General features: G+C 42.6%; 1 protein-coding gene across 1 annotated transcript in view; it reads left to right on the top strand.

The window, feature by feature from the left end:
* The first annotated feature begins 805 nt into the window (after positions 1–805).
* The window catches only part of DYDC1 (DPY30 domain containing 1), a 40322-nt gene continuing 25949 nt past the window's right edge, over positions 806–15178 (top strand). Inside the window, exons 1-2 of the mRNA XM_006903216.1 lie at positions 806–952; positions 1664–1765. Of these exons, the coding sequence (XP_006903278.1) occupies positions 806–952; positions 1664–1765 (249 nt within the window). The remainder of the gene's footprint in view (positions 953–1663; positions 1766–15178) is intronic.

The raw sequence follows: 15178 nt of genomic DNA, 5'->3' as shown, positions 1-15178 counted from the left end.
AAAAAAAGAAAAAAAAAAAGAAAGTAAAGATGTCTCTTTGATGAGTGAGGTGCTCCTGACCCAAGCCAGGGTATTTTCAGTGGCCTTACCTGCATTTGATGGCTGGAGAAGGAGGAAAGACTGGAGAAGAATTGATGCCTTTGAATTATGGTGCTATTTACCAAAGTTACCAGAGCAAACTTGTCTGTCTTTGAAGAGTTCAGCCAGAATGCTTTTTAGCAGTGATGGTGGTAAGACTCCATCTTGTGTACTTTTTATAACAATATTAGGGGGAAGTCGGCAGCTAGCAAACGACATCATGCTTAATAAAGTAGCTTGTTAGTGGAAAAAAAAGGAAGATCTCTAATGATAAGGATTTACATAATTGCTGTAACAATGAACTTAAAGACAACAGTGGCTGTGAGAATGATGCAGGACAGGACAGGATTTTGTTTGGTGATTCATAGTGAAATCCAGAGGTTTCTTCATTTGTATAACATGGATAATACCCATTTTACAGGGATATTAGGAGGTTAAGTGAGATAGTATTGTTTGGCATATTATCTTATAATCATTCTGGGACTTGAGAGTGCATCAGAATTTTGAAATTATTTTAATTGTAGTGACTTTTTTTTTTACAAGGTTTTTTTTTTTTAAACTGTGAGAAGTTTCCTAAGGCTAAATTGCTTGTAACATCTTTAATAGTAGGATCTTATTGACTGGTGATAGGACTACTGCTCTTTTCCTTTCTACATCTTAATTAGCAATTTCCTACACTAATGCAAATAATTTCTTTTTCAGGTTATAAATTCCTGAGGAGTTAGAAATGGGGTCAAATTACCTTAAAAAATACCTTGGGGCATGTCTAACTCAAGGTCTTGTAGAAGTGGCCAGAATTCACCCAGTGGATCCAATAGAATATTTGGCATTGTGGATCTGTAAGTACAAGGAAAATGTGACTATGCAACAAATGGTAAGTATGGCTCTCCTTTCAGAAAATTAGTAGAATATTGGGACCAACTGGTCTGCTTTTTAAAAAGGTTAATGCTAATAATTTCCTTTGTAAAGATAGGGTTTATTCTACAAAAAACTAAACAACATAAAAAAGAAAACATATGTATTTGTATTTTTATATATTTTTACCTAGTCTTTTTCTCCACATTTATAGTTTTTTTAACATACTCAATATATGATCACAAATATGTTTTATGCTCCTTCTTTAGTTGAAATACACGTATTTTTTCCAAAATATTTTAAGCCAAAATGGAACCCATTGGTGATGAGTCAGTTTCAGGTCTTGGTGACCTCCCATCAGGCTTTCAAGACTCTGAGTCTTTACAAAAGGAAACAACTCATCTTCCTTCTGTGGAGCCGCTGATGGATTCATACCACCTGTCTTAGTCAGCAGCCATCAAAGCTCCTTAAGCAATTATATATTTTTCTAGTTTAATAGATAATAATTTGCTTAACTCTATTGTGGGTGATTTAAATGCTTTCAAGACTGTATTTTCTCTAATTAATCTTGTGATCGTTCCTAAAATTATTTTGTGGTTAGGTTTGTTTATTTCTGATTTTTTTTAGTAAAAGTTTACAAATCATATTGGGTTTTCATTCAATCATTCATAGACATTTTGTTTTAGAACATGAATTATAATGATAAATTATTGCTTTTAAACAATTCTAGAAAAAAAGAGAAATGGCTGAGCTGGAGCATGAACGAGAATTGGCTCTATTGGAGCAGGAGATGATGGAGAAAGTCAAAGCAGAGGAGCTCATGTTTCAGCAGGTAAGACAGGTTGCATGAGGTCAGAGGTAACTGTGACTTTCAGCCTTGCTGTGCTCTAACCCAAACTTTTGAAAAACAATCTGTCCCTTGTTATTTAACTTAGGTATGGCTCAGTGATGTTTAGTCTTATCTTTATGTGTGTTTTCTTTGCTGGAGAAAAAACACCAGTAGATAGAAGGAAAATCAGAGAGTTCTGACACAGACCAAGAGGAGAGTGCTTGCCCATAAGGCCTGAGTGGTCAACATATCTGCTTTTGGGCTGTTAAAACCAGGACTGTACAAGTGCTCACCCAGAACCCCTGATGGCTTTAGAGGTAGAATGGGTTAATGGGAGTGAACAGTGCCTTTATGAAGGATTTTTTTGGGAAGGAGAGGAATTTTTTTTTCCTGCCTTTTTTTTTTGTGTGGAAACTGTCGAACAATATCATTAATATCACATGCAAGTAAAATACTGCTGAAGATAATTTTTAAAAGTCTAGAATAGTACATAGATAGGGAACTGTAAGATGTTCAAGCAGGATTTAGAAGAGGCTGTGGCATCAGGGATATCATTGCTGAACTCAGATGGATCCTGGCAATAGACAATACTAGAAAAATGTCTATTTATGCTTTATTGACCATGCAAAGGTGTTTGTGGATCATAACAAGTTGTGGCTGGCATTGACAAGAATGGAAATACTAGAGCACTTAATTGTGAGCATGTGAAACCTGTATCTGGACCAGGAGACTGTTGTGTGAACAGAGCAGGGGAAACACTGAATAGCTTAAAATGAAGAAGAGAGTGTGTCAGAGTTGTATTCTCTCTTCATATCTATTGAATTTATATACTGAACAAATTATTTGAGAAGCTGGGCATCAGGATCCGAGGGAGATGCATCAATAACCTGCATTATGTAGGTGACACAACCTTGTTTGCTGAAAGTGAGGATGATTTGAAACACTTGTTGCAGAAGATCAAAGAGTGCAATATTCAATATGGATTGGATCTCAATGTCAAGAAAACAAAGGTTCTTAGCACTGGACAGATAGGCAACATCATGGTGGATGGAGAAGAGCTGTTAACAACTTCATCTTGCTTGTATTCACAGTTAACATCCTTGATAACAGCAGTTAGGAGATCAAGACACTGGGAAAGTCTGCAGTTAGGGACCTCTCCAAATTATTGAGGAGTAATGATGCCAGTTTGAGGAATAAGGTGCATCTGATTTAGGCTATCGTCTTTCCAATCACTTGCTATGCATCTGAGAGCTGAACAATGAATAGGAATGACAGAAGAAGAATTTATGGTGTTGGAGAAGAACACTGAACTTTGGACTTCATTTTAACACTGAACATGGACTTCCAAAATAACAAATATGTCAGAACAGGGTGTAGCTGGAGTGCTCTTTGGAGGCAAGTATACTATGGGTATGTTGCTGGGAGGGGCTATTCTTTGGAGAGGGACATGATGTTTGGAAGAGTGGAAGGTCGGTGAAGGACCTTCCTTCCAGGTGGATTGACATAATGACTGCTGCAATATGCTCTACTGTGATGGGAAGTATGAAGATGTCACAAGATAGGATGGGGTTCAGGTCTGCTTTTCATAGGGTGGCTAAGAGTCATACTCAACTCGACAGCACCTGATAACAACAACAACACAATCAAATGCCTTTGCAAATTCAATAAAACACAAGAAGACATTCTTCTCTGCTTTCAGCCAAGACTAACAGTAATTATATCTCTGGTGCCATGGCCTCTTCTAAACCAAATTTGAACTTCTGAAAATTCTGTCACAGCATTGTTCCAGCTCTTCTTGGATGATCTTTAGCAGTGTTTTGCTTGTATACTTAGAAAGGTAGAGGGTAACTGAAGGAGAGAAAGACCCTCAATGAAATGAACTGACCCAGTGGCTGCTGCAATTGGATCAAGTAGATCAGAAAGAGTATGGCACAAGGTAAGACATGGTTTAAAGTTGTTGTTCATAGGGTCCCTATGAATCATACTTGACTGGACCACACTTAACAACAGCAACAACCCAACCACAGGGATTTCTTGTGGCCTGCTAATAAGAAGCTGTACTACAATCTTGAAGGCATGTGGTTCAAATCCACCAGCTGCCCCTCTAGAGAAGGATGGGGAATTTCACTCCCTGTAATTTACTACCTCTAGAAACACATTGGTGGGTCAGATATGGATTGGTTCTGACTAGATGGTACAAATCAGTAACAACAGCAATGTAAGGATTTAATATCTAGGAATTCCCAGTCATCTAGTTTCTCCTCTGTGGATTGTGTATTTTAAGTTTTATTGGATTATCTATGTGCCACTGTTTAAGTTCATCTCAAATTTTATTTTTATGATCTTTATAGTTTTAGGTTTTATGCCTATGTCTTTGATTCATCTTGAGTTAATTTTTCTATATGCCAATCTGGAAGGTGGCAGGGCCAGGCAGGGGCATCCACATGCCTGCCATTGAGGAGGGAGTTGGGGCAGGGCAGGGGCACCCACATGCCTGCCACTCAGGAAAGGGAGCAAGGAGTACCCCACTGCAGGCCGGCATGTGTTAAACACACCCTGTAGGCCTGCAGCACCTCACCAAACACCTGACACACATCTGGCAGTATGTGCAAGTGCTGTTGCCTAGGGACCATGCCCAGCAACTCCCGGAAGTGGCTCAGCTGGACCTCCAACACTTCCATCACCTACATGGGGCAGGGCCATTTCGTAAGGCTCCACCTCCTGGAACTCCATCTTCCCTAGGAAGAAGTCCTCTCCATGGCATGCTGGACCTGCTGGGCAGCCCTCAGACAGGCTGGCATGGAGGTCTGTGGGGATGCGGTGCCTGTGAGGAGTTATATAGTTAAAAATCATTGCTCCTGAGTGTTGCATAGTATTCTGTTGTGTGAATGTAGCACAATTTCTCAATCCATTCATTTGCTGATGGACATTTTGCCTGTATCCATTTTCTTGCTACTGTGAATAATGCTGCTGTGAACACTGATGTATAAATCTTGGTTTGTGTCTTGGTTTTATTTTCCTTGGTACATATCCCTAGCAGTGGAATAGCAGGTCATACAGAATAGCTATGCTTAGTTATTTTAGGAAAGGCCAAAACTGCCTTCCAGAGTGTTTGTACCATTTTACAATCCCACCTACAGTGTATAAGAGAGTTCCAATCTCTCCACATCCTCTCCAACATTTATTACTTGCTGCCCTCCTAAACTTTGCCATTGCTATTGGGGTAAGATGGTATTTCATTGTGGTTTTGCTTTGCATCTCTCTTATTGCTAGTGATTTTGAGCACTTCTTCACGTGTCTGTTGGCCATCTGAATGTCCTCTTCTGTGAAAAGTCTTTTCATGTCTCTTGCCCATTTTATAATTGGATTATCAATCTTTTTATTCTGGAGACCCAGGAGTATTTTGTTAACTTTTGTTCTGAGACCTTGTCTGAGATAGTATTGCCAAATATTTTTTCCCAATCAGTAGGTTTTCTTTTCACCCTGTTGGAAAAAGTTTTTGATGAACAGAGATTTAATCTTTAGAAGATCCCATTCATCAATTTTATCTTTTTCAGATTGTGCATTTCTGGATGTATTAGGCACTCTCTTTATAACATAGACTAGACCTTCTAAGCATGATCCCAGCTTGTCTCTTATGAACTTTATGGTTTTGGGCTTTATTCCCAAGTCTATGATCTACCTTGAGTTGATTTTTGTGTATGGGCATGAGATGTGGATCCTGGTTCAGCTTTCTGCAGGTAGTATTTCAGTTTTGCTAACACCATTTGTTGAAGAGGTTGTCATTTCCTCATTTGATAGGTTTTATTTCCTTGTTGGATATCAGCTGATCATAGAGAGATGGGTCCATTTCTGGGTTCTCAATTCTGTTGCATTGGTCTATGTGCCTGTCATTGTACCAGTACCATGCTGTTTTGGTTATTACTGATGTGTAGTAGGCTCTGCGATCAGGGAATGTTACACCTCCCACTTCATTTTGGTTTTTCAGAAGTGTTTTGTTTATTCAGGGTCTCTTTCCTCTCCAAATAAACTTGGTAGTTTCCCTTTTCATCTCCTTGAAAAAGGAATTTGGTATCTGTATTGGAATTGCATTGAACATGTAGATTTTTTTTGTAGGATTGTCATTTTCATAATACTGAGTCTTTCTATCCATGAACAGGGAACATTTTCTCATTTATTTAGGCCTTTTATTGTGTCTTGCAATAACGTTCTGTAGTTTTCTTTGTATAGGTCTATTGTGTCACTAGTTAGGTTCAGGGTTAACTTAGTCTAATTGTTTCTCCTTTTTATGTGAACTTTGTTTTTCTAATTCTACTTTTATTATTCTATCCTTATCTTTTGGTATGTTCCCTCCATTTTTATTTATTTATCATTGGATTTTTTTTCTTTTGGTTTATTTTCATATCCTTATCTTTGGTGTTAGAGAATTTTACTATGATGTGTCTTGATTTTTTTTTTTTTAATTCTTTTGGAGTCCAGTTTGCTTGGGGTTTCTTGAATATGGATTTTCTCATTCTTCATGATGCCTTGAAACTTTTCTTCTAGTACTTTTCCCACAGTTTTCTTAGTGTTTTCCCTTCCTTGGGATTCCAATCCTTTGTGTGTTGTTCCTTTTGATGTCCTCTGGCATGATTCTAATGTTTTATTTGTTTACCTTCTGTCTTCTCTTCTGGTATGTTACTTTTGAGGTTCTTGTCTTCCTGCTCACTGACTTTCTGTTCTAGGTCTTCTGTTCTGCTTTTTTGTCTCACCAGCATGTTGGAAACCTCTGTCATTTTCGTCTCTATATTCTGGACTGTGTTTTTATGTATTTCTGTTAATTCTAGTACTGTGTTTACTGTGCCCTCTTTATCTTGTGTTGTTTCATTTCTTCTGTCTTTTTTATTTGTATTATCAATTCTTCTATCTTTTGAAACTTTGCAGTAACTTAGAATAACTTCATTTTCATGTATTTTTTTCTGGTTCTTTGTCTTAGGGATATTCACACTTATGGTTTCCATTCTTTCTTTCATTATTTATACCTTCATTGATAGATGTTCATGTGACTCCTCATCAGTATATTTATTCTGCCTTTCTGTGTCAGGAGTATTCATTGGGCCTGCAATATACTTTGCTTTTATAGGAGATGGCTTATTTTGGTTTTCATAAGGTTTGAAGCTACCTGCTTCTTTCTTGACATTTTGTGAAGCTTTCCTTGTAGATGTTAGGCTGTTTTTATTGTATCATGTCCCATGTGAGGGTGGTGTTTTATTAGGATCCATAGGTGAAAGTCAGAAAAGCTCAAAAGCACAAGTTCCTGGGTCGAAGAGCACACGGGTTCAATGTCTGGTGAGAAACCTTGAGTACAATGACTGTTCCCCTTGGCTTGGGTTCTTACTGCTTTTTCTAAGTTAATCTTAGATCCAACCACTTTGCTATCAATTGGATCAGTAATTTTCCTATGAATTTCTGTAAATTTTCACTGTAAAGGGTCATATCACCTGGAAACAGAGATGGTTTTCATCCTTTGTGCCTATTTAGATTTTATTTCCTTTTCTTGCCTTATTGTTCTGGCTAGAACAACAATACAATGTTGAAAAGGAGTAGTTGTGGTAAAGGGAAAATATCTTTAATATCTTTACGGTGAGAATGACTAAGGTGATTGGCTTGAATATATGTTTTTAATTATGTTGATGAACATATTCATATTCATATTTTGTTTTGCATCTTCCTCAGGAACTCAACTCAACTTACTCATTGTCATGGCTGTACCCTTTCTGTCTTGTGGTGACTTTTAATTTTTTTTACCTCTTTGTCTATTCTGTAATTTTTTCTTGTTGTTGTTGTTACGTGCCTTTGAGTCATTTGTGACTCATAGCAACCCTACGTACAAGAGCCCTAAATGCCATTATATCCTGTGCCAACCTCGCTGTCTCAAACACATTCATTCCCACCACTCACTCACAGAATAGATCCATTTCATCGAGGGTCTTCCTCTCCTGTGCCGTCTCTCCACTCTCCCAAACATGATGTCCCTCTCCAAGGACCAGTCTCTTCTTGCAACATGCCCAAAGTATGCCAGACAAAGCTTCAGAATCCTTGACTCCAAGGAGCAGCCTGGGTTCACCCTCTCCGGGACAAACCTGTTTGTTCTCCTAGCAGTCCAACACTCTTCTCCAGCATCACAGCTCAAAAGCATCAATTCTCTATCATCCCTATTCACTGTCCAACTCTCCGATGCATAGCACATAATTGCAAAGACCATAGCCTGGATCAGGTGCACCTTAGTCTCCAGCCTGACGTCATTGCTCTTCAGTACTCTTGAGAGGTCCCTCAACGCTGACTTTCCCAATGCAATTCATCTCCTGATTTCCTGACTGCTGTTACCAAGAATGTTGACTGTGGAACAAAGTAAACTGAAACTGTTAACTCTCTTAATCTCTTCACCATCCATACTGATGCTGCCAATTGGACCAGTGGTGAGAATCTTTGTTTTCTTGATGTTGAGCTTCAATCAATATTGAAGACTGCAGTCCTTGACCTTCTGCAGCAAGTTCTTCAGGTCCTCCTCAGTTTCAGCAAGCAGGGTTGTGCCATCTGCATAACACAGGTTGTTGAGGAACAAATAAGTCTACATCAACATAATTCTTCTGCTTCTCTCCTGGGTATTCATTGGGTCTGATATTTTAGGATAAGGAATTTTTTTGTTTTTTCATAAAGGCTGATGTGGATTGCTTCTTAATTCACATTATGAGAGTCTTTTCTTAGTAGATATTAGACAGTTATAAAGTTACCCAGGCAGGGAACAGCAATGTTTTATGAAGAATCTTTATATATGTGTTCCTTTTTTGGAGTAAGGCCTGCAAGGTCAAGGTCTTGAGAGCAGTTCCCCCACCCACCCAAAGTATCTGAATGACAGAAGGGGAAGTCAGTTATTCCCTTTGAGAAGTGGCTTCTTGCCTCTGTCGAGGTGCTCAGAACCTCCCTGTTGCTTCAGTTAAGGAGTCGTGTCTAGTCAAGCTAGACAGCAGTTTTTCCCCAAAGGACTTGAATGACAGAGGAAGAAGTGGCTTCTCACCTCCCTTGAGGTGCCCAGGACTCCCCCCTGTTTCTTGAGTTAAGGGGTTCTGCGTGGTCAAGTTATACAGCATTTCACCCATCCCCAAAGTACCTGAATGCCAGAGAAGGAAGCCTGTTGCTCCTTTCTGGAGGTGGCTTCTCATCTCCTTCGTCGTGCCCAGGACCTCCCTGTTGCTGGATTTAAAGTGTTTTCCCCAAAGTATCTGAATTATAGATGAGGAAGCCTGTTTTTCCCTTCTGGAAGTAGCTTCTCATCTACATCTAGTTGCCCAGGACCTCCCTGCTACTTGAGTTATGGGGTCCCTTGTGATTAAGCTAGACAGAAGTTTTTTCCCCAAACCTGTTGCTTTGTTCTACAAGTGGCTTCTTGTCTCTGTTGAAGTTCCTAGAATCCCCATGTTGCCTGAATTAAAAGGTCCCATGTGGTCAAGCTAGACAGCATTTTTATCCTCAAAGTACCTGAATGACAGAAGAGGAAGCCTGTTGTTCCCTTCTGGAAGAAATGTTGCTCCTCCACTGAGGTGCCCAGGACCTCCCTGCTGCTTGAGTTAAGGGGTTCTGCGTTGTCAAGCTAGACTACCTCAAAGCACCTGAATGACAGAGGAGGAAGCCTCTTGTTCCTTTCAGGAAGTTGTTTCTCACCTCTGTCGAGGTGCTCATGATCTCCCTGTTGCTTGAGTTGAGGGGTCCTTCATGGTCAATTTGGACAGCAGGTTTTCCCCCCAAAGTTCCTGAATGACAGTAGAGGAAGTCTGTTGTTCTTTTCTGGAAGTGGCTTTTCACCCTCCTCAAGGTGTTTATCTCCACCCCTGTTGCTTGAGTTAAAAGGTCCCATGTGGTCAAGATAGAGAGTATTCCCTCACACCAAAATACCTGAATGAGAGGACAAAACTTGTTCTTTTCTGGAAATGGCTTCTCACCTCTGCTGAGGTCCGGGACTTCCCTGTTGCTTGAGATAAGGAGTTTGGTGTGGTCAAGCCAGATAGCAGTTTTCCCCCAAAAAACCCAAATGTCTGAGGAGGTAGCCTATTGTTCCCTTCTGGAAGTGGCTTCTCCCCCCTGTCAATTTCGCCAAGACCTCTGTTGCTCGAATTAATGGATCCCACATTGTCAAGCGAGACAGTAGATTTTCCCCTGAACGTGCCTGAATAACAGAGGAGGAAACATGTTGTTCTGTTCTGGAAGTGCCTCCTCCCCTCGAGGAAGCATGTTGTTCTGTTCTGGAAGTGCCTCCTCCCCTCCATCAGGTGCCCAGGGCTTCCCGGTTTCTTAAGTTAAGGGGCCCTGTTGTCAAGCTAGACAGCATTTTTTGGCTAAAGTACCCAAATGAGGAAACCTGTTGTTCCCTTCTGGAAGTGGCTTCTCGCCTTTGTCAAGGTGCCCAGGACCTCCCTGTTGCTTAGTGTCCCCTGTGGTCAAGCTAGACAGCAGGTTTTCCCCAAAGTACATGAAAGACAGAGAAGGAAGCTTGTCCTTCCCTTCTGAAAGTAGCTTCTTGCCTTTGTCCAGGTGCCCAGAACCTCCCTTTTGCTTGAATTAAGCATTCCTGCATGTTCAAGATAGATAGCATTTTCCCCTGAAAAGTACTTGACATTGAAGAAAGCCTGCTGTGCCCCTCTGGAAGAGGTTTCTTGACTCCATCGGGGTGCCCAGGGTATCCCTGTTGCTTGAGTTAAGGAGTCACACGACATCAAGCTAGACAGTAGTTTTTCACAAGAATACCTAAATGACAAAGGAAGAAGCCTGTTGTTCCCTCCTGGAAGCGGCTTCTCACCTCCCTTGAGGTGTCCAGGACCTCCCTGTTATTTGAGTTAAGAGGTCCTGCGTGATCAAGCTAGACAGCCACTCCCACCAATCCCCAAAGTATCTGAATGACAGAGCAGGAAGTCTGTTGTTCCCTTCTAGGAGTGGCTTCTTGCCTCCGTCGAGGTGCCCAGGACCTCCTAGTTGTTTGAGTTGAGGAGTCCTGCATGGTCAATTCGGACAGCAGTTTCCCCCCAACCCCCAAGTTCCTGAATGACAGAGGATGAAACTTTTTGTTCCTTCTGGAAGTGGCTTCTCTCCTCCAGAGTGGTGCCCAGGACCTCCCTGTTGCTTGAGTTAAGGAGTCTCACATGGCTAAGCTATACAGCTGTTTTTCCCCCCTCAAAAGTACCTGAATGTCAGAGGCATTCCATTGTTCCCATCTGGAAGTGGCTTCTCAACTTCATCGAGGTGCCCATGACTTTCCTGTTGCTTTAGTTAAGGGGTCAGGTGTGATGAAACTAGACAGTAGTTTTCTCCCCAAAGTAACTGCATGACAAAGGAGAAAACTTGTTGTTCTGTTTTGGAAGTGGCTTCTTGCCTCCATTGAGGTGTCCAGGACTTAACTGTTGCTTGGATTAAGGGATACCGTGTTCTCAAGCTAGACAGCAGTGATTTCCCTAAAATACCTGAATGATAGAGAAGGTAACCTTTTGTTTCTTCTGGAAATGGCTTCTTGCCTTCTTTGAGGTGTCCAGAACCTTCCTGCTGCTTGAGTTAAGGGGTCCCTCGTAGTTAAGCTAGACAGCAGTTTTTTCCCCAACCTATTGTTACTTTTTAGAAGTAGCTTCTCATCTTAAAGGTCCCTTGTGGTCAAGCTAGACAGCCTTTTATTCCCAAAGTACCTGAATGGCAGAGGAGGAAGACCATTGTCCTTTCTGGAAGTAGCTTCTTGACTCCCTCAAGGTGTCTAGGACCACCCTGTTGCTTGAGTTAAGGAATCCCACAATGTCAACCTAGACAGTAGTTTTTCACAAAAATACCTAAATGACAAAGGAGGAAGCCTGTTCCTTCCCGGGAATGGCTTCTCGACTCCCTCAAGGTGCTCAGGACCTCTTTGTTGCTTCAGTTAAGGGGCCCTGTGTGGTCAAGTTTTGCAATATTTCCCCCCTCCCCAAAGTACCTGAACAACACAGGAGGAAGCCTGTTTTTTTCCTTCTGGAATAGGCTTCTTGCCTCCATCGTTGTGCCCAGGACCTCCCTGTTGCTTGATTTAAAGAGTTTTCAGTATAAAGTTAGACAGCAGTTTTCCCCTCCAAAATACCTGAATGACAGAGGATGAAGTCTGTTATTCCCTTCTGGAAGTGGTTTCTCTCCTCCGTTGAGGTGCCCAGGACTTTGTTGCTGCTTGAGTTAAGGGGTCCCTTGTGGTCAAGCTAGATAGCTGTGTTTTCCCCAAAGTACTTGAATTATAGATGAGGAAGCCTGCTGGTTCCCTTCTGGAAATGACTTTTCACCTACATCTAGGTGCCCAGGACCTCCCTGCTGCTTGAGTTAAGGAATCCTTCATTGTTAAGCTAGACAGACGTTTACCCCTCAAACTTGTTGTTCCCTTCTAGAAGTGGCTTCTTATCTCTGTCGAAGTGCCCAGGACCCCCATGTTGCTTGAATTAAAATGTCCCTCTTGGTCAAACTAGACAGCCTTTTTTACTCTCAAAATAACTGAATGACAGAGAAGGAAGCTCATTGTTCCCTTCTGGAAGGGGCTTCTCCTCTACATCAAGGTGCCCAGGACCACCCTGTGGCTTGAGTTAATGAGTCCCATGACATCAATTGAGAGAATAGTTTTTCACAAAAGTTCCTGAATGACAAAGGAGGAAGCCTATTGTTCCTTCCTGGAAGTGGCTTCTTGCCTCCCTCAAGGTACCCAGGACCTTCCTGTTGCTTGAATTAAGAGATCCCATGTGATCAAGCCAGATAGTATTTCCCCCTCAAAAAACCCTGAATGACAGAGGAGGAAGTCTGTTGTTCCCTTCTGGGAGTGGCTTCTTGCCTTTGTTGAGGTGCCCAGGACCTCCCTGTTGTTTGAGTTGAGGGGTCCTGCATGGTCAATTTGAACAGCAGTTCCCCCCCACACACACACACCCCCCAAGTTCCTGAATGACTGAGGAGGAAGCCCACTGTTCCCTTCTGGAAGTGGCTTCTCACCTTCCTTAAGATGCCCAGCACCTCTCTGTTGCTTGAGTTAAGGGGTTCTGTGTGGTCAAGCAAGGCAATCCCCTTCCCCCCCCACCCCCAAGTACTGCAGTGACCAACGTGTAAGCTTGTTGTTCCCTTTTGGAAGTGGCTTCTCCCCTCCACTGAGGTATCCAGGACCTCCCTGTTGCTTGAGTTAAAAGGTTCCAGGTGGTGAAGCTAGACAACATTCCCCCCCCCCCCGCCCGCCCCATAGTACCTGAATAACAGAGGAGGAAACTGTTTCTTGCCTCTGTCGAGTTTCCCAGGACCTACCTGTTGCTTGAGTTAAGGAGTGCTACATAGTCAAGCTAGACAGCAGTTTCTCCCCTAAAGTACCTAAATGGCAGAGAAGGAAACCTGTTGTACCCTTCTGAACTTGGCTCTTTGCCTCTGTTGGTGTTCCCAGAACCTCCCTGTTGCTTGAGTTAAAGTGTCCCATGTGGTCAAACAAGACAGCAGTTTCCCCCTAAGTACCTGAACAACAGAGTAGGAAGCCTGTTCTTCCCTCCTGGAAGTGGTTGCCTCCCTCATGGTGCCTAGGACCTCACTGTTGGTTGATTTAAGGGGTCCTGTGTGGTCAAACTAGATAGCAGTTTTCCCCCCAAAGCACCTGAATGGTGGAGGAGGAAGAAGCCTGTTGTTTTCTTCTGGAAGTGGCTTCTCTCACCTCTGTCAAGGTTTCCAGGACCTCGATGTTTTTTAAGTTAAAAGGTCCCACATGATCAAGCTAGAGAGCACTTTCCCCCCCTCAAAGTACCTGAATGACAGAGGAGGAAGCCTGTAGTTCCCTTCTGGGAGTGGCTACTGGCCTCCTTTGAGCTGTCCAGGACCTCCTTATTGCTTGAGTTAAGTGGTCACATGTGCTAACGCTAGACAGGATTTTCCCCCCAAAGTACCTGAATGACAGATGATGAAGCCTCTTGTTCCCTTCTTAAAGTGGTTTCTCCCCTCCGTCAAGGTGCCCAGGACTTCCATATTGCTTGAGTTAAGTATTCCCATGTGACTAAGCCAGGCAGCAGTTTTCCCCACAAAGTACCAGAATCACAGAAGAGGAAGCCTGTTTTTCCCTTCTGGCACTTGCCTTTTTTGACATGTCCAGGATCTCCCTGTTGCTTGATTTAAAGGGTCCTTTGTGGTCAAGCTAGACAGTAGCTTTTTCTTTAAAGGACCTGAATGACAAGGAGGAAGTCTGTTGTTCCTTCTTGAAGTGGCTTCTCACCTCCATCGAGGTGTCCAGGACCTCCCTGTTACTTGAGTTAAAAGGTCCCATGTGGTCAAGCTAGAGAGTATCCCCCCCCGCCCCCCGCATAGTATCTGAATGACAGGATAGGAAGCCTGTTGTTCCCTTCTGGAAGTTAAGTTGCTTCTCACCACCGTTGAGGTGGCTAGGACCTCCTTTTTATTTGAGTTGATGTGTCCCACGTGGTCAAACAAGACAGCAGTTCCCCACCCCCTACCCAGTTACCTGAATGACAGAGGAGAAAGCCTGTTGTTCCCTTCTGGAAGTGGCTTCTGCCTGCGTCAAGGTGCCCAGGACCTCCCTGTTGCTTGAGTTAAGCAGTCCCACGTGTTCAAGCTAGACAGCAATTTTTCCTCCAAAGTACTTGATTGACATTGAAGGAAACCTGTTGTTCCCTTCTGGAAGAGGTTTTTCAACTCCATCAAGGTGCCCAGGATATCCCTGTTGCTTAATTTAAGGGGTCCCCTGTAGCAAAACTAGACAGCAGCTTTGACCCCTAAGTACCTGAATGATAGAGGAGGAAGTCTGTTGTTCCTTCTGGGAGTGGCTTCTTGGCTCCACTGAGGTGACCAGAACCTCTTTGTTGTTTGAGTTGAGGGGTCCTGCTTGGTCAATTTGGACAGCAGTTCTCCCCGCCCCCGCCACACCCCCCAGTTCCTGAATGACTGAGGAGGAAGCCTGTTGTTTCCTTATGGAAGTGGTTTCTCAGGACCTCTCTTTTGCTTGAGCTAAGGGGTCCTGTGTGGTCAAGCAAGGCAGCCCCCCCCCCCAAAGTACTTCAATGACCAAAGAATAAGCCTGTTGTTCCCTTTTAGAAATATCTTCTCCCCTCTATTGAGGTTCCCAGGACCTTCCTGTTACTTGAGTTAAAAGGGCCACTGTTGTAGAGTGAGGCTGGCATTGGGGTGGGGGTAAGACTGAGAAAAACTGGATGAAATGTGTTTATGGCATTGAAGTCTATGGGGGAGAGAATAGTCTAAAAGTGTTATATTTTAGGGCATTATTTTTGTCATAGGAGTATGCAATGAGGGTTGCAGAGTGGATTATATTTGGGGGTAGGGGGTGCAGTTTGGGGAGGTGCGGAGGGATTGTGTACCAATGAGGGAGTTTTTCTTTTGCTTTTCAAGGAGAGGAGC

The sequence above is a fragment of the Elephantulus edwardii genome, unplaced genomic scaffold (genome assembly GCF_000299155.1).
Source record: "Elephantulus edwardii isolate Elephantulus edwardi_28Jun2011 unplaced genomic scaffold, EleEdw1.0 scaffold00540, whole genome shotgun sequence".
NCBI classification, from domain to species: domain Eukaryota; kingdom Metazoa; phylum Chordata; class Mammalia; order Macroscelidea; family Macroscelididae; genus Elephantulus; species Elephantulus edwardii.
Note: the sequence above shows the minus strand (reverse complement) of the source record. Positions and strands in the feature narration are given on the sequence as shown.